Here is a 25578-nt window from a genome sequence, read left to right as displayed (position 1 = left end):
GTTGTAAAATTGGAAAGAAAACAGGTGATATTTTACCACCATAATATCCCTTCCCTTGTTTAGAATAAAATCTAATCACATGCCACTCCCCATTAGCACTGTGTCTTGGGTACCCAAGGAAGTTTCATTGATTCTGGGGGCTATTTTGCCTTTGCAGGATCTGAAATATAAGTTGGTCCAACTAATGTGGAATGATTGGAACTTGGAAGTACGCCAGGCAGCAGCCCAAGCCCTTGGGCAGATGAAGCTGGGGAAGGAGGTGCATGACAAGATCTGGTAGGACATGCCTTTAGGATGGTCAGAGAGAAGTTGCAGGATAAATAGGGGTAAATTTTTAATAACTGGATACAGGGGTGGGAACCCAGAATGTATATGGACACACTTTTAAGTTCAATTTGCATTTTTAATATTTTCTCTTTCACTTAAGTCTAGACAACCAACAAAACAATAAATTAAATCCTGTTTTGTACCCTTTGCTAATTTTCAAGGTGTAAATTCTCACACTGAAAATGTAACACTTGCTTTCCCTAACACCGATGAGTATAAACCTTCCTCAGTATCCACAGTACTTGAATAATCAGTCATCAATTTATTCATAAAGCTTTATTGGTCTCCTATAGTATGCATAACAATGTAATAGGCCTTGTGAAGAAAGGAAGGAGAGGCAGCTAGGTGGCTGAATGGACAGAGAGCCAGACCTAGAGAAGGGAGGTCCTGGGTTCAAATCTTCCTAGCTGTGTGACTCTAGGGCATTTGACTTCGATTGCCTAACCCTTACCACTCTTTCGCCTTGGAACCAGAAAAGAAAGAAATATGCATTTACTAAGAAGTTACTATGTTCCAGGCACCACGCTAAGCACCTTACAAATATTATCTCATTTGATCTTCACAACGTCCCGCTGGAGATAGGTATACTTTTATTATCTCTATTTTACAGATGAGGATATTGAGGTTGGCAGCAATAGACTTGTCCAGGGTCATACAGTAAGTTTCTAAGGCCAGATTTTAACTCAAGTCTTTCTAATTCCAAGTCCAGGGCTTTATCTATCTACTGACCATACCATCAGACTGCATCTTATGGATGATATGGGGGAGGGGGAAATACCACAGTTCCTAATTTCGAAAAGCTTAAAAATACAGTTAGGAGAGAGAGGTATTTATAAATATTTACTACCCACTCCGTGCTGGTGACTTTGCTAGGCTCTGTAATAATACAAAGGCAAAAGAAAGGGTCTCAGCCTTCAAGAAACTTATAATCTTACTGAAGTAAGAAGAAAGACATAACAAAGAATTAGACAACTTAAAAAACTATAGCCACTGCCCAAACAAGTAGCATGGGCAATAAATACTTTATTAGATTATAAAAGAGAGGTCAATGTGGACTGGAATAGTGAAGGGGGGAGTTTTATGGGGAGCTTCCTTGATTCTTCTCGTTAAATGTGATCTTTCCTTCCCTTTGAGGATGGACAGGATGAAAGGGGAGAGAAAAATAAATGGATAAAATTGGATGGAAAATAATACATGGTAATCATAACAGTGAAAAAAATATACAAGTTTCTCTAATAAAGGCTTCATTTCTCAAATACATAGAGAAATGAGTCAAATGTATAAGCATACATGTCATTCCCCAAATGATAAATGGTCAAATGACATTATCAAAACTATCTTTAGTTACATTTAAAAATGCTCTAAATCATGATTAATTAGAAAAATGCAAATTGAAGCAACTCTGAGGTCCCACCTCATACCTATCAGAAAAGGAAAATGACAAAAACTGGAGAGCATGTTGGAAAATTAGGACACTAATGCACTATTGGGGGGACTGGTGAACTGATTCAACAATTATGGAGAACAATTTTGAACTATGTCCAAAGTTCTATAAAACCATGCATACATACTCTTTGATGTATGCATGCAATACCATTACTAGATCTATGTCCCAAAGAGATAAAAAACAAAAGGCAAAAAGACCTATATGTACAAAAGTGTTTATAGCAGCTTTTTTTATGGTGGCAAGGAAATGGAAAGTGAGGGGATTTCCATTGGTTGAGGAATATCCCGGTGAATTGTGGTATATGATTGGAATACTATTGTGCTCTAAGGAATGATAAGGCTAAACAAATTGTGGTATCTGATGGTGATGGAATAATGAACTGGAGGAATTCCATGTGGACTGGAACAACCTCCAGGAACTGATGCAGAGTCAAAGGAGCAGAACCAGGAGAACTTTATACACAATATACTTCACCTGGAATCCCCAGTTTCCTTCAAAGCTCAATTCAAGTACCACCACCTTTGGCAGGCTGCCTCTCTTGATCCCTCCTGGTAGCTCTTATAGTGGTTCCTTAACTGGGGTCTTTGAACTTTTTCTAATGACAATAGGAAAAACTTTGAATGAAACTTGAATAGAATTGTGGGCTCCGTTAAGCATTTGCAAAGCTTCTCTGTCTGATTCTAGCTTATCATGTCTAATAGCTCAGGGTCTGGGTCTTTTGGAGGATGATAAAATCCCTGACTGCTTCTATTTGATCCAGTGATTCCATTTGAAGGGCACTTTGGAAATGATGAAGTAATCGACTTATTGGCCATTAAAGGGCAAATATTTAAATTAGAATTAGCCAAGGAAGCCCTGTAAGTGTTGCAAACAGAGCACTGGATGTTTTTTCAAGCAGGAGAGTAACCAGATTCTTATGTTCCATAGGACCATGCTGGGTGAAGGAAATTCCCAGGATCGGGTCGAAGCCCTCTCCTTAATTGGCTGGTTGAAGCTTATGACTGCCAAATTGCTTCCTGGCTTCCTTAACTGCTTCTCTGATGATTTCATGGCTGTGAGGAGAGAAGCCTGCCTTGCAGCTGCTTCACTCAGGATAAAAGATCGCATGGTAAGTTGGACTTCAAGTGGCTTCTGGACGATTCACTACACAATTAAAGGTTTATTTGTTTATAATTTACCTATATTTATATGTTCTTATATATTATGTATTTTATTTACAAATAGTTTAATAATATTATTTTTATATTGTTTATAAATTCTTTTTTAATTTTTTTTAGATGGGGGAGCACTGTGTAAAAGGTCAATGGAGGGGTGGCAGCTAGGTGGAACAGTGGATAGAATGCCAGCTATTATAAAAATAGAAGGGTATCTTTATACTATTCTAGTTACTATAATTGTATATTAATCAGGGACACTATGCTTTGATTCCCTTGATGGCTGGTGCAGGGACACCCGAGTCCTGCCACTCAGCTGGATGTTATAATAACTACCCCTTCTTGATAACAGCACCCAGGCAGGATCCCTAAAGGTCAGTGGATGGGTAACCCTTTCAGGTCCCACCTGGCATTGGATTGATTATTGGTTTTGGGCTCTATTAGCCTTGGATAACGTTCATCTGACTGCATTGCTCCCTCCCAAGAGTGATGATGTAATAACTACTCAAGGAAGGTTCTTAATAATCTTTATCTACAGAAGTTAATAAGAGAAAGGATGATCAGGAACAGATTGGGGATAGGAGACCCTGTCACTAAAGCTATGATCACTAATCCCTCAGGACTGTAGGCTGTTTCAGTAATGCTGGAACTCTTGTTCTTCACCTCCTCTGGCTCAGCTTGGCCATGGCCAAACCAGAGTAAGCAATCTGCTTGGTTGATACAGATATCGATGATCCCTCTCAGCTTCTTACTGCCAGTTGTTATGTCAGTCCTACAGCCATCAGGAAATACCTCCCTTACCTCCCTCTGCTTCTTCTCCTTCCTGCTTCCCAGTTCCCCCCACCCCCACCCTGGGCCCAGGATACCTAAATATCTAGTGATGGTTCAGATGCCTAAATATCTAGGGGGAATTCAGAGAGAACCAGAGGATCCATGGTCAGACCCACAGGTCAGTCAATGTCCAAGATCAGATTAATGCTTCAAGTCAAGTGTTTCAGGCCAGGGCTCTAAAACCAAAAGCCAAGGCTCCCTGTCAGATGGCTGTCAGGGTATTTATACCCTTTGGCCAACTGCCTTTCCTCTTGTCCTCATGGCATCAGGGAACATTCCTATGTCTCCAACTGTCTTCACCTGTCAATCAAGGTGAGATTCTCAACTCCCAGAGTTTGAACATGACACAGCCCTGGAGTTGGAAGGACCTGTGTTTAAATTTGAGTTTAGATACTTCCTAGCTTACTAACCCTGGACAGGTCATTAACCCCGCTTGCTTGACCTTTGCTCTTCTATCTTAGAATTGTTACAAAGACAGAAAGCGTTTTAAAAAACGAACACTTTACAAATATTTTGTGTCTCATGTATAACCCTTATCAAATTGTTTGCTTTTCAATGAAAAGGCAAAGGAAGAAAATTGGGAGAGAATTTGGAACTCAAAATTATGCTTTTTTTTAAAAACCCTTACCTTTCACCTTAGAATCAATACTATGCAGTGGTTCTAAAGCAAGAGTAGTAAGGGCTAGGCAATGGAGGTTAAGTGACTTGCCCAGGGTTGCATAGCTAGGAAGTATCTGAGGCCAGATTTGAAACTAGGATCCCCTGACTCTAGGCCTGGCTCTCAATCCACTGAGCTACCCAGCTGCCCCCAAAATTATACATTTTTAAACAATGTGAAAAGTTGTTTTTATATGTATTATTAGAAAAAAAGAAAAGATTAAAAGGAAAAAAATATTTAAACCCTTACCTTTTGTCTTAGCATCAATATTAAGTTTTGTTTCCAAGGCAATAAAGAATTCCAAGGCAATAAGGGGGTTAAGTGACTTGCTCAGGGTCATACAGCTTTGAAATGTCGGAGGCCAGACTTGAAGCGAGGTCCTCCAACTCCAGGCCTTTCTTTGTATAATTAGCACTGAGAACAATGTCTAATACAAAGTAGGCCCTAAATAAATGCACATTGAAGCACAGCTAAGTGGCACAGTAGATAGAGTTTCAGGCCTGGCCATTTCCTTCTCCAGTCTATCCCTATTTTATAGACAAGAAACTGAGACAAACAGGATTAAGCAACTTGCCCAGAGTCACACAGATATTAAATGTCTGAGGTCAAATTTGAATTTAGGAAAATGAGTCTTCTCCTGGCCCGATTCTCTATCCATGATGCCACCTAGCTCCAATCTACCCTCCTACCCCCAAATGCCATTTCCTTCTCCAGCTCCTTTTACATATGAGTAAACTGAGGCAGAGCTAAGTGACTTTTCCCAGGTCTCATAGATAGAAAGTGTCTGAAGTCAGATTTGAACCCAGGTCCTCCCAATTCAAGACCTGGCACTCTATCCACTGTGCCACTTAGCTGCCCCACTAGATTATTATAATTCAAAGATTCCTTAGAGACCTTCTTGCCCATCTTACCCAAGAAAGAGAGTGCCCAAGTTACAGAAACCAGAGAACTGAGGCCTCACATTCCCCAGCTCATCCTTCTCATATCCAAGTTGCTGGAATGTTTACTCCTCCCTGAGCAACAGATCCTAGTTTCTATGATCTAGGACAGTGATGGTGAACCTATGGCATGGGTGCCAAAGATAGCACATAGAGTGCTCTCTGTGGGCACATAGCCCCCTCTACCCAATTTATTACTAGGAAGGCAGAGGGACTTGGGTAGAGTTGTTCTCCTCCCCCTCTCCCTCACCCCTGTGCCCAGCAGCCCAATGAGAGGTTAGGTAAAGTGGGCAGCTCATAGGTGGCAGAGCTGGAGGGGAGCAGAGCACTATGGTCACTCCCCTCCCCCTCTCGAACTCAATGAGGACATTCCTCACTTCACCTACCCCTCCTCCCAGCAGCCCAATGGGAGTGTTTCCTCCCTCCCCTGTGTGTGTGGGAGGGGCATGGCACTCCGTCTCTAATAGGTTTGCCATCACTGATCTAGGACAAGCCTCTGGGCAGGAAGAAAATAGGACCTTTAGCCCTTCTGGTAACATCCTGCGCCCAAGCTCACCTGGCCCCTGTCTCTGGGTGTGCAGAACAGTTTTAGGAACCCAGGACATTTTAGAAGGTAAATAAAGGTATTCTCTTTATGAAGATAGTCTAATTGCTCATTCTCATCCCTGCTCCCCTCCACCAGATAATACAGAGTATGCAGTTGATAATTCCTAGGTCTGAAAATTTTCTCCTCCCTGTGGCAGGCCACCAAACTTTCAATACAGGGAATCCTGGCTACAGGAACATTTGACTAGCTCTCTTAACCTGATGTGAAGGTTACACACAGAGGCATGCTGGAAAATGTTTAACAACTTGCTCTCTGGAGGGGAAAAAAGTACATGACATTTTAAGTTTAATCTGCCTTATTAACATTTTCCTCATCATTTTCTTAAGTTTAGAGAGTTAATAAAACAATAAACCAAGCCCTGATTTGAAGTATATGGTGATGTATAAATGCTTACTCTGAAAAGTTAATAACTAACTCTTGTGAGCCACTTAAACTCATTCCAGGATAGCTTCTGGAATCCCTTTTTGCTCTTTCTCCTCCTCCTCATAGTCTCATTTCCATTTAGAGGAGGGTATGAGGGAGAGAGTAGAGAGAGAGAGAGACCCTCTGAAACCTATTGCTAGCCCCAAAGGTTGCAAACAAGTGTCCTGCTCCCATTCTTTAGCCAGTTTCTTGTGACCTTCAAGTTCTCCTGCTGTTGGCACTGAAGGCCTGGTTTTTTGGACCAGAACTGGACCTCCATCTCCACCCACAACCCAGAGCAGAGCTTTCAGCTCACTGAATAGAACTTCTGGGCCTCACCTACCTTTGTTCCTACTCTTACCATCACCATTACTGCCCTACCATAGCTCCCTACCCTCACCAGGCTGCTCTCTCTCCTCTTTAAGAGAACCAGAAATTCCTCCAGAAGTCCTTTAAATGTTCTACCCTTTGGCAAAACTTCATTTACTTTGATCAACACCTGGTGCTAAAGAGCAAAATGAGTGGGAAGAGGGGGCATCAAGGTAGCCAGGCCTTGAGACTGGGCATCCTGAGTTCAAATTTGGCCTCAGATGAGCTGTGTGATTTTGGGAAAGTCATTTAACCCCAATTGCCTAGCTTTTCTGCCTTGGAACCAGTACTTAATGTCAATTCTAAGACAGAAGGTGAGGGTTTAAAAAAAAGTGAGAGTGATTTGATGCATTTCTAGTTTGGGGAGGGTGTTTTTTATTTTGTTTTGTTTTTCAGAGGGGCAGAAAGCTTGGAAAAATTCCATTTATGGCCAGCCCTGCTCTGAGAAGAATCAACCCACAGTGCCCAAAGAACCAAGTTATATTCTAGGAAAAGGACACACTGTTCCAGTGGGCTTTCATCTAGAAGGCACTAAAGTCAAGAGAAGGACTCTTTAGTCAAGGTCCATGGCCCCTTCAGAGGCAGAACAGTAGAAAGAGTAAAAGGTTGGCCTTGGAGATGGAAAGAGCATGTGTTCACATCCTGCCTCTAATACATACTAGCTCAGTGACCACAGATCCCTTAATCTCTCAATGTTCCAGGCAACTCTTATAGACTATGTTGCAGAGAAACTACTGACCTGAATCAGTAATAAAGATTCCCTACCCTCCTGGGCAGCTAGGTTTACAATGGATAGAGTGCCAGACCTGGAGTCAAAAAGATTCACCTTCCCAAGTTCAAATCTAACCTCAGATGTTTACTAGCTGGGTGACCTTAGGCAAGCCACTTAACCCGGCTTGCCTCAGTTTCCTCATCTGCAAAATGAGCTGGAGAAGGAAATAGCAAACTCCTTCAATATCTTTGCCAAGAAAACCCCAAATGGAGTCATGAAGAGTTGGACATGACTGAAACAATTAAACAATAACCATACTGGGAGTTCTCTATACTAATAAAATTCACTTTTCTGGTTTCGCCTAGTGGCCCATTCTAGAAGTGAGCTTCTTGAATCTATTCAAGCTTTGACAGCTCATCGTTTTTCATTTTTTCACTACAGGTTTTTGACTGCCTCCTGAAGCTGGTACAGGGTGATCCATACTGGAAAATCAAAGCTTTTGCCATTAAAGGTATTACAGAGATAGCACCTCCTATTCCTGCTTCTCAAATGACCTTCACATGGGGTAGGGAAATAGAGGAGAAGCCTCCCAGAGGGCTTTGTTTCACTGCTCCACGGGAAGTTGTAGATTTTAAAATTAATATCCAATAACTAAATATTATATTTTAATAATGTGTTATTAGTAATAAACTAACAAAAAATACTAGCTTCAAGGTACTAACCAGCCCGCTCCCAGAAACAAAAGAGACAGAACTAGGTGGAGCCTCAGAACTTATACAAACGACCACACAAATGTAAACAAAAGGAAAAGTGTTGTAGGTCATACAAAAAGGAATTCTGGGCAATGCAGTCTTTAGAGGTTCAAGATTTTCCAACTATATAAAGTCAAAGACTAAGCCAGTACCACACTCATTCCAGGAGTCAGAACATGAATTACAGGGAAGTTCCCATTCCTGAGGATTCTCAGAAAATGGTTGGCTTCCATTGCTTGCTTGGCCTCTTTCTGCCTGGGCCTTCCAATTCACCACCTTTGGGATCATGGCGAGAGCAGAACATTTCTGTGGCTCCACCTCTTGGAAACCACCTCCTAGTCCATCCCAGGACTCATTATATATCATGAAATCCTTGTCAGTTGGCTTTGGCAAGATGGAGGCAATTCCTCCCAGGAATGGACAGGAATGCTTCAATACTGTAGACATTGTTTTGCTCTTTGCATAGATCCAACCAAAGCAATAAAATGAGAGACATAATATGATATCTATCACTTGGCTATTCACTCTCAGGTTATCTTAGATCCAAACCCAGGAGGTCAAGGAAAAAGCAGGATTTTTTTTTTTTTTTGGCATAGTAATCTCCCTCTCCATACCTACCTCTCTTGCAAGAAAGTAAAAGTGTGTAGAAAATAAAACATATCCCCCAACTATTTAATTTATGCCATTGAGTTAGGTAAGTCATTAGATGAAGTGGGAACTAAAAGCTTTTTGCAAGCAGTACGTTTGCTACTGCATCTCATTGCAATGAGCTCATCAAGTATGGATGACAGCAGCTAGATGGCCCAGTGAATAGAGCATGGACTTTCGAGTCCGAAGACCTCAAGTTCAAATCTGACCTCAGACACTAAGTATGTGGCCCTGGGCAAACCACTTAACTTCTGTCTACTTCAATTTCCTCAACTGTAAAATGGGGAAACCAGCAGCACTTACCTTAGAGAGTGGTTACAAGGATCAAATGAGATATTTTTATAGACAATATATAAATGCCCCATAGCAAAAATGCTCTTCCCAGCTCCATAGACACAGGAAAGTGAACTTGGTAGTTGGCTCTAGAAAAGAGAATCTTGCTACTGGCATTTTTTTAAAAAGACCCTTACCAGGAGGCAGCTGGGTAGCTCAGTGGATTGAGAGCCAGTCCTAGAGACAGGAGGTTCTAGGTTCAAATCTGACCTCAGACACTTCCCAGCTGTGTGACCCTGGGCAAGTCACTTGACCCCCATTGCCCACCCTTACCACTCTTCCACCTGGGAGCCAATACACAGTATTGACTCCAAGACGGAAGGTAAGGGTTTAAAAAAAAGGAGGGGGGAAGACTTAGGGGTGATGGTGGTTTAGATAATGAATTTAATTGTAGGCATATTGATTTTGAGATTTTGACAAGATCTCTTGTTGGAGATGTCAGTAGATAACTGGAAATGTGAATATGGATTTTAGGAAAGATGGATAGATCTGAGAATCATTATTAATGTGAACCATCTTTAAACCTGGCTCTCACTCCACTGAGCTACCTAGCTGCAATCTCTTATTACTGGTATTTTAACCCATCTTTGTCCTTGACCTCTTCAGTTCAAGTTTCCAGTAGCTGACAGGTATATTATTTAGATAATACTTTATCTAAATTTTATAACTTCTATAGCACATATATATGTATATATATACATATATAGAACATAATAGGTATATTAAGAAATATTTGCATTGTTGTTATTATTATTATCATATCATTATTCCCATATTTTTAAGTTACTTTTTTATAGTTAATGTTTTATGGAAAGAGTTCCTAATTGGGGTTTAGAGATTCCCCCAAAGGTCCATGGGTAGATTTCAGAGGGTCTATGAACTTGGATTGAAGGGAAGAGTCTCTTTTTGATGACCTTTAACTGAAGTTTATAATCCCTTCAATTATTTTTTTTTATTTATTTTTTTTATTTTAAACCCATAACTTCTGTGTACTGACTTATAGGTGGAAGAGTGGTAAGGATAGGCAATGGGGGTCAACTGACTTGCCTAGGGTCACACAGCTGGGAAGTGTCTGAGGCTGGATTTGAACCTAGGACCTCCTGTCTCTAGGCCTGGCTCTCAATCCACTGAGCTACCCAGCTACCCCCCTTCAATTATTTTTTAAAATTATTCTGAGAAGGCATTCATAGATTCACCAACATGACACAAAGAAAGTTAAGGACTTCTGTTCTTTGGACTATTGGATAGGTGCATAAAATAACTGCTTTTTGCAGTTCAATAAAAGTATTAGGGCATAAACACATGTGTTCTATAGGCTTATGGATTCCATTATTAATACAATTCAGCAGACATAACACCAAGATGATGTCCACCTCACTCAGTTCCCATATATAATCTTTGTCTCTTCTGTTGGGTCTCTGTATTTTAAAAGCTACTGTAGAAGAAAAAATATATAATATCTATATTGTAAGCACAAGTCTGCCAGAAACAATTTTTTATTAACTTATTATTATCTAAATCTAAGCATTTTCTATTTGAAGGGAGAAATGTCCACACTGGCCAAGTCCTATCATACCTGCAGAAAACCCTTCCCAACATGGGATATTTTAAGATAATATTTTTAGGATTCCTGAATGAGGAAAATTTCACAAGATAATAAAACATTCACACGAGTCAGGGCAAAGTAAAAGTTAATGTTTTGCTTCATCATTCCAGAATGAGTCATTTAATATTGGAAAATCAATTCCTATATTCCTAAATTTCAGCTTCCTATTCCTCTTGTGAGCTCTTCCCTAAACCAACTCCCCATTCTCTCAGATCTCAGATCTCTTCTTTCTCTTACATAGGTCATTATTCTAATCTCTTCTGGAAACCAGGGGAGGCAAAGATTTTAACTAGAAGTACAGAATATCCTAAATCTGGTTGCTAACCAGATGAACTAGGCCTTTAGATTTCAATCTTGGCTTTCCTACTGGAGGGCTCTTGTTTTTACCCATTTATATTAATTTTCTGTATGTCTTTGATATTAGACCTTCATAAGAGAAACTCCTTCAAAAGATTTTTTTTCCAGTTAACTTTCCCTTCTAATTCTAACTCCATTAACATTTGTGGAGAAAATTTTCTATTTACATCATCCTCAAAACTAATTTGGTCAAGAATTCTTCCTATAAGAACAGCTAAGTGGCACAGTGAATAGAATGCCAGGCCTGGAGTCAGGAGAACATGGCTTCAAATCTGGCTTCAGACACTTTCTAGCTGTGTGATCTTAGGTAAGTCACTTATTCCCAATTGCCTAGCCCTCAATGCCCTTCTGCCTTGAAACTGATGCTTAGTATTGATTCAAAGACAGAAGGTAAGAGTTAAAAAAATTTTTTAAAAGATCCTGATCAGTTAGAACATTGGAATAAGTCTAAGAAGATGAAATTCAATATGGAAAATGTCCAGTGTCTTATACTTGTGTGAAAGGAAAAGTAGTTTGCCTGAAAACTATATCTACCATTTAGCGAGCTATGGTTCAATAGGCAAAAAAACACTAAGCACAGACATACTTCCTGTAATAAAGTAGTCTGTCCCTCTTGCTCTCTACCTAATCAGATCATATCTGGAGAGCAATATTCTGGCACAATTTAAGGCCAGCTACAAGTTGGAGAGCATTCCAAGAAACGCAACCAGGACTGTGAAGGGTTTGGAGTCCAGGTCCCATGATGTCAGGTTCAGGGAACTGAAGATATTTAGTCTAGAATTTAGGGGTTGGCAAACTGCAGTGTGAGGGCCAAATCTTCACCAGTCTGTTTTTTCTAGAGTTTTACTGAAATCATTCTTGGCTTCCAACCCCTCATCTACATAAGAGAAGGCTCTGGAGACATGATAGATGTGCTCAAGCTTTTTGTGGAATTTTAAACGCAAAAGGAATGAGACTGTCTGGCTTCAAAAATGAGCAATAGTTGGAAGTTAATGAGGTAGATTTAGCCTTGATGTAAAGAAAAAAGTGGGAAATAGGATCTCGTGTCTCTGGGTGAAAGAGGAGCAAGCATTTAAAAAAATTTTTTATCTAGAATATTTTTCCATGGTTACATGATTCATAATTCCCCCTCCCCAGCTTTCTTCTCCCCCTTCCCAAAGCCAACAAGCAGTTCCACTGGGTTATACGTGTATCATTGTTCAAAATCTATTTCCATATTATTCATATTTGCGGTAGAGCAATTCTTTAACATCAAAATTTTAATCACATTCCTATCACACTATGTGATTGAGCATATATTTTTCTAAAGCTTTTCTGGTTCCACAGTTCTTTCTCTGGATGTGGATAGCATTCTTTCTCACAAGTTCCTCTGGATTGCCCTGAGACATTGCATTGCTGCTGGTAGAAAAGTCTATTATATTCAATTGTGCCATAATGTATCAGGCTCTGTGTACGTTGTTCTCCTGGCTCTGCTCCTTTTGCTCTGCGTCAGTTCCTGGAGGTCTTTCCAGTTCACATGGAATTCCTCCAGTTCATCATTCCTTTCGGCACAATAGTATTCCATCACCAACATATATCACAACTTATTCAGCCATTCCCCAATCAATGAACACCCCCTCATTTTCCAATTTTTTTTGCCACCACAAAGAGCACAATGAATATTTTTGTACAAGTCTTTTTCCTTATCTCTTTGGGGTACAAACCCAGTAGTGGTGTGGCTGGGTCAAAGGGCAAACATTCATTTAAAGCCCTTTGGCATAATTCCAAATTTCCCTCCAGAATGGTTGGACCAATTCACTACTCCACCAGCAATGCATTAGTGTGCCAATTTTGCCACATCCCCTCCAACATTTATCACTTTCCTTTGCTATCATATTGGCCAATCTGCTAGGTGTAAGGTGGTACCTCAGAGTTGTCTTAATTTGCATTTCTCTGATCAGGAGGGATTTAGAACACTTTTTCATGGGCTTATTGATAGTTTTGATGTCATCATGTGAAAACTGGCTACTCATGTCCCTTTACCATTTGTTGATTGGGGAATAGCTTGATTTTTTGTAAATTTGACTTAGTTCTTTATATATTTGGGAAATTAAACCTTTGTCAGAGTTATAAAAATGTTCTCCCAGTTTATTGCTTTCCTTCTAATTTTTGTTGCATTGGTTTTGTTTGTATAAAACTTTTTAAATTTGACATAATCATTCATTTTACATTTTGTAATGTTCTCTATCTCTTGCTTGGTCTTAAATTCCTTCCTTTCCCACAGATCTGAAAGGCATACTAATCTATGTTCACCTAATTTATTTATGATTTCACTTTTTATATTTAAGTCAATTACCCATTTTGAATTTATCTTGGTATAGTGTATAAGATGTCGATCTAAACCAAATCTCTCCCATACTGTTTTCCAATTTTCCCAGCAGTTTTTGTTAAATAGTGAGTTCTTGTCCCCAAAGCTGGGGTTTTTGGGTTTATCAAACACTAGCTTACTGAAGTCACTTACCCCTAGTCTATTCCATTGATCCACCCTTCTGTCTCTTAGCCAGTACCATATTGTTTTGATGACCATGGCTTTATAGTACAGTTTTAAGATCTGGTACTGCTAGGCCCCCATCCTTCACATTTTTTTTCATTATTTCCCTTGATATTCTTGATCTGTTGTTCTTCCAGATGAACTTTATCATAATTTTTTCTAATTCTATAAATAAGTTTTTTGGTAGTTTGATAGGTAGGGCACTGAATAAGTAGATTAATTTGAATAGGATTGTCATTTTAATGATATTAGCTCATCCTAGCCAGGAGCAATTAATGTTTTTCCAACTGTTTAAAATCTAGTTTTAATCGTGTGAAAAGTGTTTTGCAATTGTGTTCATATAATTCCTAAATATTTTATATTGTCTAGAATGATTTTAAATGGAGTTTCTCTTTCCAACACCTGCTGCTAAGTTTTGTTCAAAATATATAGAAATGCTGCTGATTTATGTGGGATTGGAATAAGAATTTTTAAATGTCTACAATGTGCCCGGCACTGTGCTAAGAACTTTATAAGTGCTATGTCATTTTATCCTCACAATAATCCTGGAAGGTAGATGCTACTATTATCCCCATTTTACAGTTGAGGAAGTTGAGGCAGACAGAGGTTTAAATGACTTACCCAGGGTCAGTCAACAAGACTTCTTACATCTTCAGTCAAATCGATTCTTTTCTTCTACAACAGCCTCAGCCAACAAGGCTACTTATATCTTCAATCAGATCCATTCTTCTCTCCTACAAGAGCTTGTACTGTCATTGTTCTCCCTATTTACTGGTTCCTTCCCCACAGCTTACAAGAAGGGCCAGATATCCCATCATTTAAAAAAAACAACTCTTTCATTTAACTTGACATTACCATATCTTCCTCTCTCTTTCCTCCCTCTCATTGCTAAACTCTTTGAAAGAACTTTTATCACCCATTTATTTCTCAACTCCTTGCAATTTCATTTCAGACTCTAACATTCCAATGAAACTGTCCTAAGATTGCCAGCAATTTCTTAACTGCTAAATCTGAATTCCTTTTCTTAGATCCCAACTTCCTCCTTTGAAGTCTTTGACAGCACCCACCATCCCTTCCATTTGGATAGTGTCTCCTCCCTTATCTTCTCTGATACAACTTTTTCCTAGTTTTTCTCTGTGTTTTTATTGCTTCCCAGTGCCTTCCCCCACCAGGGCTCATCCGCCTTAGATCCCCTCAATCCTGAGTGTTCCTCAGTGTTCTCCTCAGGGCTCTTTTCTCCCTCCATTACCTTACCCACAGTGAGTTCATCAGTGCCTGTAAGTTCCATTATCCTATCTATGAAAATGAATCCTAGATATTTAATTGGCCCATCTGGGGCACTACTGGCCACTGGCCCAATCCTATTGCATAAGATAGGTTGTCAATGAGCATTTGTTAAATATTATGTGCCAGACACCATGGTAAGCACTTTACAAATATTATCTCATTTAATCCTCACAGCAGCCCTAAGAAGCAGGTACTATTATTATCCTGATTTTAGGGGAAACTGAGGCAGACAGCAGTTATATGATCCATGCAGGATCACAGAAGTGTATGTGACTGGATTTGGACTCATATTTTCTTGGGAAAACCTAGTGACTGCCTCAAAGGAACACAAAGACTTTTAGACTACTGTGAAGATCTATTTATCATCTCTGATAAGGACAGCTTAGTTGATAAGAAGTAATGGACATGGAAGATCTTTTAGCTCATGCTTCCAGCTCTCTCTCTCTCTCTCTCTCTCTCTCTCTCTCTCTCTCTCTCTCTCTCTCTCTCTCTCTCTCTCTGTCTCTGTCTCTCTGTCTCTCTCTCTCTCTCTCTCGCAGCATGGAGTTTATTATATGTACTTCAAGACTCACTTCACACAAAAGAACCCCTTGAAATGTCACGTTTGAGCAGAAGTTACAAATTATGTCATATCAAAACACAAAGATTCTCAATGGCTTCCAAATAGAACAAGGCCAAAGCTGAATTTTGACTAGGTTCTTATCAGTTTATTCTAAATCTGGGCAAAGTACCCCTGCTAAGGTTTTGGCCTTGGCTTTACAAAAAAGCTGCATTCCTGACCAAAGGGGAAGAATGTTAACCTCTTGACTAATGGTTTGTTAAAAGCTTAAAGCTTTTCAATAAGGCCACAATACTTTTCAACAAAAAAGGGTGTGGATCATAAAAGGGGTCAAAAGAGGAGTCTCAGATTTTTAGCTATTTGAGACTGTTTCTCTTATTGGCTTCCCACAGACTATTTGAAGATTTAGGCTTATATATCACAACCATATTTATCTAGTATTTAACATGATATAGTGGATAGACAGTTGACCTCAGAGCCTGGGGTCAATCCAGTCCCACACCTGATACATGCCACCTCCTGGCATGTTACTTGACTTTTTGGTATTCTAGTCCAGTGGTATCAAACTCAAATAGAAACCACTAATCCTTGCATAACTGAGTCATATTGACTTAGTTTTAAAATGTATTTAAAATCTTTTTATTTTACATATATATTTTTATTATTATTTATTGCATGTAATATATATAAAATGTGATATCATTATATATAACACTTATATAATAATAAATATTTAAAATCTATTTTACTTACTAATTTTGTTTAAAATTTCCCAATTAATAATCCTGAAAGATTTATGATGGGGAATACTATCCACCTCCTGAGAAAGAACTGTTGGAGTTGTTTTTCACATCAGGGTATCTAGGTTTTAGTATGGGGTTTTGGTTATGGATGACTATGCGCTTATAACAATGACAATTTGGAAGCATGACAATGAAAAATGGAAATAAAATAAAATTTCCCAATTAACATTTTAATCTGGTTCCTGCCCCACTCTGGAGTGTTGGGGGCAATATACAGCCCATGGGTTATGTGTTTAATACTCTCCTCTGAACAAGTCCTTAAGACAGTGATTCCCAAAGTGGGCACTACCGCCCTCTGGTGGGTGCTGCAGCAATCCAGGNATATAAAATGTGATATCATTATATATAACACTTATATAATAATAAATATTTAAAATCTATTTTACTTACTAATTTTGTTTAAAATTTCCCAATTAATAATCCTGAAAGATTTATGATGGGGAATACTATCCACCTCCTGAGAAAGAACTGTTGGAGTTGTTTTTCACATCAGGGTATCTAGGTTTTAGTATGGGGTTTTGGTTATGGATGACTATGCGCTTATAACAATGACAATTTGGAAGCATGACAATGAAAAATGGAAATAAAATAAAATTTCCCAATTAACATTTTAATCTGGTTCCTGCCCCACTCTGGAGTGTTGGGGGCAATATACAGCCCATGGGTTATGTGTTTAATACTCTCCTCTGAACAAGTCCTTAAGACAGTGATTCCCAAAGTGGGCACTACCGCCCTCTGGTGGGTGCTGCAGCGATCCAGGGAACCGGTGATGGCCACACTTTTTTGTATTGCATTCTATTCTGAGTTCAATAGTTTCATAATTTCCAGGGGGCGCTAAGTAATATTTTTTCTGGAAAGGGGGTGGTAGGCCAAAAAAGTTTGGGAACCACTGCCTTAAGACTAAGTTGTTTTTTTTTTTAAAACATTTTTATGGAGCTTACCATGTACCAAGCACTGTGCTAAGCACTTTATAAATTCTATTTCATTTGATCTTCACAAATTTGAACCAGTAAGCAGGAAGAACTAGAAGATAAAAAATTGAAGTAGGTGCTATTATATCCCCATGTTACAGGTGAAGAAACTGAGGCACAGAGATTAATTGACTTGCCCAGGATTACCCAGCTAGTATCTGAAGCTGGATCTGAACCCAGGTCTTTTTTTTTTTTTTTTTTTTAATCCTTACCTTCTGTCTTAGAATCAATACTCTGTATTGATTCCAAGGCAGAAGAATGGTAAGGGCTAGGCAATGGGGGTTAAGTGACTTGTTCAGGGTCACACAGCTAGGAAGTATCTTGAACTCAGTTCTTCTTGACTCCAGGCCCTGTACTACTCAGCTCCCCTACTTAGTTGCAGAGAAAGTATCAACTTCTTTGGTAGAGGAAGCTTTCTTACCTGGGAGTTCTCCATGCCAGTAAAATTACAAGTCCAATTCCTATCCTTACTTTTATCCAGAAGAGAGCTGGAAGGCAATAGAAAGAGTGAGCATCAAATATTATCATTTAAAAAATGGAATTGCATCTATCTGAATAGCCAGGAAATGAGAGGTTACTGATGAATCACTGTCTGTGCTGTCAGATCACCAACTAATTATAACCAAGCCCCAAATCAAAATCAAAGTAGAAAAAAAAGACTTAAAACAAGAAGATACTGTGGACAGCACAAAAACTTCAGTCTGACCTTTTCAGACAAGCTGTCCACAGTGGGAAATTGCAAAAGGCAAATATTTAATTAAATCTAAATTTAATTAAACTTAAATTAAAATAATATTATTATTAGCCATTGATTACCCAACTTTAAGCTGAGCAAAAATCTTCCTATCATAAGAAGCTAAAAGAACCTGGAAATTGTGTCAGTCGACATACACACAATCTCCTTTCTAAATGGAGAGAAATAGCAGCTAAGGAATTTCACTCCGGTCATTTTTCAGTCATGTTAGACTCTTCTTGACCTCATTTGGGGTTTTCTTGGCAAAGATACTAGAGTGGTTTGCCATTTCCTTCTCTAGCTCATTTTCTAGATAAAGAAACGGAGGTCAACAGGGTTAAGTGACTTGTCCAGGGTCACCCAGCTAGTAAATATCTAGGGCTAGATCTGAACTCATGATGATGAGTCTTCCTGATATCAGGCCTGGCACTCTATTCACTGTACCACCAAACTACCCTATATTTATAGAACATTATTTAGATTGCCAGACTTGGTTGGAATGTCCATTAGGTTTGTTATGCTGCCTTCTTTCTCTTGATTTTTATTTCCTGTTACTGAGGATAATCTTTTTTAAAATCCTTAGTTACCTAGCTGGAAATAAGGGAAGGTAAGTGGAAAAGGAAAGTGGCATTCCCAACAGAGCCTTGCCATCCCTCCACAGCCTAAGGGGAACCAGAGATGTAGAAAAAAAGTATTGCTTGCTGCAAGCAAGGGGCTGTTCAGTGATGCAGGAGCATCAGTATCTTGTTGCCTGTAGATGGCAAAAATAGCAAAGGAGGGGGCAACTGGGTAGCTCAGTGGATTGAGAGCCAGGCCTAGAGATGGGAAATCCTAGGTTCAAATCTGGCTTCAGACACTTCCTAGTTGTGTGACCCTGGGTAAGTCACTTAACTCCCATTGTCTAACCCTTAGAGCTCTTCTGCCTTGGAACCTATACACAGTATAGAGTCTAAGACAGAGAAGGTAAGGGTTTAAAAAAACATAGCAAAGGAGGCACCATAAAAAACTAGTTCTAGGAATGCATCAATCCATAATAAATTAATAAAATAATTTAAGATCCACAAATTACTAAGATTTGCAGAAGATGGACCTTTAAAGTTGTGATTCCCCCAGGAAGCTCTCCCTCCCCATAGCAATCGATCAATAAACATTTATTAGGTGCAAACTATGTCAGCCCCTGGATCTGGAGTCCAGAAGACCCAAGTTCGACTGTGACCTCAGACAATTCCTAGCTGTGTAAATCCTGGGCAAGTCACTTGACCTGTTTGCCTTAATCACTGAAGAAAGAAATGGCAAACCCACTCCCAGTATCACAATGTATCAGCTCCTAAGAGCTGAGGATACAGAAAAGAGAACAAAAAAAAAAAGTCCCTGCCCTCAAGGAGCTTAGAGTCTAATGAGGGAGCTAACACCCAAGGAAATATAAATAAGCTATTTACAGGATAAGTAGAGAATAATTAAGAGAGAGAGCCCTGGAATTAAGGAGGGCTGGGGAAGGAGACTGCCTTCTTTGATTCTCTAAAGGCTCAGCTCTAAGCAAGTGAAATAGGCAAGAGGTACCAGAGATTTGCTTTATTCTCCCTGAAGAATTCCCTCCCAGCAGAACCCCATACCAGCAGCATGGGCTGTTGGGAAATGTATTTTTTACTTGCCAGAAAGAGATGATGAGGAATTACAAATCTCTATCCCACTCCACCCACCCAAAACTAATTTATACAATATCTCATCCCCTCAAGGCCTGAGGAATCAAACAAATCTGATCAACTATCCTACCTCATCTGCTAATGGGAAACTGAAACAACTTTCTCTCTGCCTTCCCTCTACCCCACTCCAAAATTAAGAATTCTAATAGTGGTAAATACGGATTCACAGAGAAAAATATTTTTACCCTTGAAATCATACCAAATAGGCACTCACCTACCTACTTTAATCTTTTTTATTTTTTTTTTTAAACCTTTACTTTCTGCTTAGTAACAACTCTAAAATAGAAGAGCAAGGGCTAGGCCAACAAGGTTAAGTGACTTGCCCAGGGTCACCCCACTAGGAAATAAGTGTCTAAGGGCAGTTTTGAACCCACGTCCTCCTGACTCCAGGCCTGGCCACCCATCCATCGTGCTACTTAGTCATCCCCCTACTTCTTCTATTCTTAATGCTCCCTATCCCCTGGTTCTGAGAATGAGGCTCTATTCTAGGTGATAAAGAATAATTGTTGTCTTTTCCTGGCAGCTCTGGGAAATATTGGGTATGTAAATCCCCAGTTAACAGACCTCTTGCTCTGGGCTCTCCATTATGAGGAGGAGCCAGGCGTGAGACTGGAAGCCTGTCGGAGCATCACTGCCCTTAAAATTAAAGACGACAAAGTCCGAGACACCTTCTTAGACGTGCTGCTCCTGGAGAGTCATGAAGCTGTTCTTATGTAAGTCCTAGAGCTGGATGAGGAGGGGAAGAGAAGCCGTCGTGTAGCACCCACTCTGTGCCCGGCACTGTGCTAAGCCCTTTACAAATGTTCCCTCATCTGATCCACCTGACACCCCTGGGAAGTAGGTACTATTATCCCCAATTTACAGATCAGGAAATGGAAGCAAATAGAGGTTACGACTTACCCAGGATCACATAGCTAATCAGTAACTGAGATAAAACTGGAACCCAGGTCTTCCTGACTCCTTACCTAGAGCTCTACCCACCTGCCCCCCAAAACCATCTAATCCAACTCCCTTGTTTTAAGCCGAGGAAACCCAGGACCAGGAAGGTTAAGGGACTTGTCCGAGGTCACGAAGGTAAGTGCCAGAAGTGGGATTTGAACCATGGGCCTCTGACCAGAGTGAGTGCTCCTTCTACCACACAGTGCTGATGGCTGTAAGTCCCAGAGCCTACTCACTGCCTCCTATTTTGTGTGTGCCCTCCGACTCTCCCGAATCTTTGTTCAAGACATCCAAGAGCCCCACTCTGGGGAATGTTCCTTTCCTTCCTTCCCACGATGCTTAATTAAGGTCCTTCCCTTAGAAGATCACCGAATCTACCAAATCCCCCAAGCTGGAAGCACTTCCCAAGGACCCCAGTGATGCTGCTCCTCCTCTTCCTCCATTCCATGTCATCTCTCTTACCTAGGCACAGAGCCGTGGCATGGTGAACTGAGATGAAGGCACACCATACACCTGCCGTTCCTGAACCTATTATTTTTTTCTTCCCCTGCAGAGTCACAAGTCTCTTTCCTGTTGTCTTCTCTTTAGGGAACTGAGTGAAGCAATAAAGAATCTTGACTTTCAAGATGAAGGAAACCAAGAGATGCTTCAAAAGATCAAGAAAAGGGTAGACCTGTGGGGGCTGTGCTCAGGGTCAGAAACTGGGTTTCAAAGGTCCCCCAGATCCTTTTTGGGAGCTGTGCACACACCCTCCTCCCCACGTATATACGGACATATAGGACATGCATTTCCCCATGGCTTATGGGCACCCCTTCTTCCAGTCTCTCTGAATTCTAGTGCCTTCTTCCTATGACTTACATCCAGTTTATCCTGTACACAGCTTGTGTGAACACAGTAGTTTGCATGTTGTCTCCCCCATTAGTCTATGAGCTCTTGGAAAGTAGGAATTGTCTTTTGTTGTTGTTTTGTCTCCCTGGCACTATATTAGTAAGGTAAACTTAATGTTTACCAATTTATGCACAAACATAAAGTAAATATATATGTATACATATATGCATGTATACACGTGTATGTGTATGCATATCTTTATAAAAATGGATTATGTGCACTCCTCTCCCTTACATGTAGATATAACACATATTTCTGGTTTCAAAAAATTTGTTCAACACTAGGAGAAATTTTATTCCTAGAAAGTAATCCTGACATCTAGGTTTTCATTGATTAGCTGTCTAAAGTTGGCATCCTTTTTTTTTTTTTTTAACCCTTTATCTTCCATCTTAGAATCAATACTGGGTATTGGTTCTAAGGCAGAAAAGTGATAACGGGGGTTAAGTGACTTGCCCAGGGTCACACAGAAAGTGTCTAAGGCCAGATTTGAACCTAGGACCTCCTATCTCTAGACTTGACTGTCTATCCACTGAGCCACCTATCTACACCCAGAGGCCATAAATTTTTGACAAAGGAGTTCAAATTTTACCTTGTAGGGAAGCGAGAACCAGTGGAGATTTCTGAGCTGAAGGAAATCATCAAATCTTGCATAAGATTATTCTGGCAATAATATAAAAGATGAATTGGGGCAGACAGATGGTTAGTGGATAGAGCACCAGGCTTGGAGCTGGAAGGTCCTGGGTTCTAATCTGGCCTCAGAAACTTCTCAGCAGTGTAACCCTGGGCAAGACATTTAACCCCAATTGGCTAGCTCTTATTTGCTCTTCTGCCTTGGAACTAATATTTAGCATCGATTTTAAGAAATAAGGTAAGGGTAGAAAAAAAAAAAAGATGGATTGGAGTTTATGGTAATAGTCTAGGACCTAGGTCAACACTTCTAAGAGTGGTCTGGGGACCCCTGGAAGTCCACAAGATCTTTTTATGGGGTCTGGATGGTCAATACTATTTTCATAATATTGTTTGAATTCCTAATATGGGTAAATCATTGATAGATCTAACCACCATAAATTCTATGGGAGCCTGAAACAAAAAGTTTGAGAAGTCCTAGTCCAGGTCGATGGTGGTCCAGTGATACTGGCAACTTCAGTGTTTCTCCCCCATGACATTTCCTCTGCTGAGGACATTTTCACGCCCTTTCCCTGCTCCTCTCTGCTTACTAGCTTCCTTGGCTTCCTTCAAGTCTCAGCTCAAGTCTCTCCCATTCCTTCTAAATCTTAGCAACTTCTCTCTGACTGAACACAAGATTGGGGCGTAAGGGTGTATTTATATAGTACCTACTAGTGCCAAGCACTTTACAAATATTATCTTATGTGATCTTCACAACGATTTTGCAAGGTAGGTACTATTATCCTCTTTTTACAGTTGAGAAAACTGAGGCAAACAGAGGTTAAATGACTCGCCCAGGTTCTACAGCTAGTAGTAAGTGTCTGAGGCTAAATTTGAACTCAGCTCTTCCTATCTCCAGGTCCTGTATATTTGTCCTGCATTTAGTTTGTTTGTAGATATTTTTTTTCCCCATGTTGTCTCCACCATTAGACTTGGAGCTCCTTAACAGTAGGGACTGTTTTGGGGTTGTTGTTGTTGTTTTGCCTTTCTTTGTAGACTATTTAACTTGCCCCAAGGACACACAAGTAGGTTACTAAGCCTAGTGTTTAAATCCAAGTCCTTTGACTTCAAATGATACATTTCCCATGGTGTCTCTCTTGTCATTACTTAGCTTTCAGAGTCGTTGCTGAAATAAACCAAAACTGAAGATATAAAAGCAATCTGAAAAGTTAAAATCACTTATCACAATGCCCTGCAGAGAAAGCACTTAATAAATTGGATTTGAACTTTAAAAAGCTTTACAAATGCAAAGTTTTTTTATTATTTTACATAATTCCCAGGAATTAAGAATATCCATAACCTATCATTTATTTCAGATAATTCATTCTCACTTGACATCCTTGAATAAGCTCTCTATAAAGCCAAAATTAATTTTTTCATCAGTAAGCCTGAAAAATGTCTAACCAGGTTGAGTTCATCAAATTGGGGCAGCTAGTTAGCTCAGTGCATAGAGCCAGGCCTAGAGATAGGAAATCCTGGGTTTAAGACTTGCCTCAGACACTTCAAAGCTGTATGATCCTGGGCAAGTCACTTAATTCCAATTGCCTAGCCTTTATTGGTCTTCTGCCTTGGAATTGATACTTGATATAGATTCTAAGACAAAAGGCAACGGTTTAAAAAAATAGTTTGTCAAATTTCTTTAGACTGTGGATATATTTAGTAGCCACTCTGACCTAAGTTCCCTCAGAATCAATAACAGTTGCAGGAACTAAACTGATTTGGTACCTACAGACTCATTGGTCATTACATCATAGAACAGGTTATCCATCATTTCAATAAGACAGCTAAGTGGTACAGTAGACAGACCTCTGGGTCTCAAGTCAGAAAGACCTGAGTTCAAAATTGACCTCAAATACTTACTAATTTTGTGACCCTATTTCCTAGAATTTCTGTGAGGATCAAATAAGATAACAGTAATAAAGCTCTTATTACAGTGCCTGGCACATAGTAGGCACAGAGTGCTTGTTCCTTTCACCTTAATACCAAGCAGCTTTCTTCCTTCCTTAGCAAACCACTCTCTCCAACTATTTTTTAAATCTTTAATGTGCTATCTAATGAGAATTACAAATAATAGCTTAAAAGGAAACCCAATTTACCCTACCTATCTTTAATTGTGAAGAGGAAGGGAAAAGCAATGAGAAAGATTTGGTGGAATGAGGTATGGAAGGGAGTTGGAGGAGTGGGAGGTTATTAAAAAGAAAGGATAATTCCAAGCATCCAAAGGATGTTGCCTCATGCTACTTTCTCAGTCTGAACAACTCATTTTATTATGATTAAGGACTAGGATTTCTAAGCCTTCACATTTTCTTCCAGTGTATGTTCTCAACAGGGGACATTTTTTTTCTCCCTGGGCTTAGCTCTCTTTAGGGCTTAGACCAAAGCTAGTTTGCACCTGATATCTCCCAGGCAATTACTGGAATTGTCCAAGCTGCCATATGCATGTGATTTGTAATGTAATGGACACACTAAGGCCTAACTCTTAAATTGAACCTGAAGCCCTCATGCATGTGAATTTGGGGATTACTTTTCTGGTCTGTAGATGACAACATGCTCCTCTTGTTTCAGGACAACAGATCACCTCTGATTAGTCCAAGTGCCACAAACATTTATGAATCTCTTTCTTGAGACAATGGATCAAAAGCTCCCAACATAACAACCTTTGAGGGTGGTGGGTTCAAGTACTTGTTGTACTTGAAAAATCTGTTTTCTTCTACCCCTACAGATAGATGGTACTTGAGCTGAATGTATTATTCTTATATTGTTCCTTCTACACAAAGAATTCCTATACTACTTACACAATCTTCCTTAAGTTTTTTCAAAATTGTCCCCAGACCTAAAACTCACTTAAATAGTCCAATCAGGTAAATGGGTTGAGGCATTTTTGCAGCTGTCTCCCTCCCCTTTAGTCTGGTATAGTTATTTTAGCATCATTCTTTTTTTTTTTTTTATCACTTTTTTGCCTAGATTGTTCAACTAAGTAAGAAAAATTTGATTAGCGACCAAATCATGAAGATTGAGGAGATTGCTAACAATCTTCGTCAAGAAACAAAATATATCTTTCTCTCCCGCCCCAGAAAAGATAAACCTTCAGAGGAACTTGTAGATTTTTTCAAAGATGCTTTTAAGTGTAAGTTTCCCAGAGAAAGTCATATTTACTAGTTTATAAGCTCCTAGTTCTTAAGATTGTAAAATTAGAGATCATTTGCCCAACTTCTCCCCCTGACATTTCAGTTCCATTATTTAGATAAGAAAACTAAAACTAAAGAGAACAAATGATGTGATCATGGTGACTCAGAAAAATGAGCAGGGTTGGGAATTGAAGCTAGGTCTTCTCTGACTTTAAATCCAATATACCAAC

At 39.6% G+C, this 25578-nt stretch overlaps 1 protein-coding gene across 1 annotated transcript in view; it reads left to right on the top strand.

Moving 5' to 3' along the window:
• Positions 1–25578, top strand: part of HEATR4 (HEAT repeat containing 4) — a 69386-nt gene that overhangs the window by 33375 nt on the left and 10433 nt on the right. Inside the window, exons 9-14 of the mRNA XM_044659974.1 lie at positions 158–276; positions 2702–2882; positions 7887–7956; positions 20251–20440; positions 21255–21333; positions 25185–25378. Coding sequence (XP_044515909.1) covers positions 158–276; positions 2702–2882; positions 7887–7956; positions 20251–20440; positions 21255–21333; positions 25185–25378 — 833 coding nt within the window. The remainder of the gene's footprint in view (positions 1–157; positions 277–2701; positions 2883–7886; positions 7957–20250; positions 20441–21254; positions 21334–25184; positions 25379–25578) is intronic.

The sequence above is a fragment of the Gracilinanus agilis genome, chromosome 2, assembly GCF_016433145.1.
Source record: "Gracilinanus agilis isolate LMUSP501 chromosome 2, AgileGrace, whole genome shotgun sequence".
Lineage (NCBI taxonomy): Eukaryota > Metazoa > Chordata > Mammalia > Didelphimorphia > Didelphidae > Gracilinanus > Gracilinanus agilis.
This window is presented reverse-complemented; position numbering and strand designations above follow the sequence as displayed.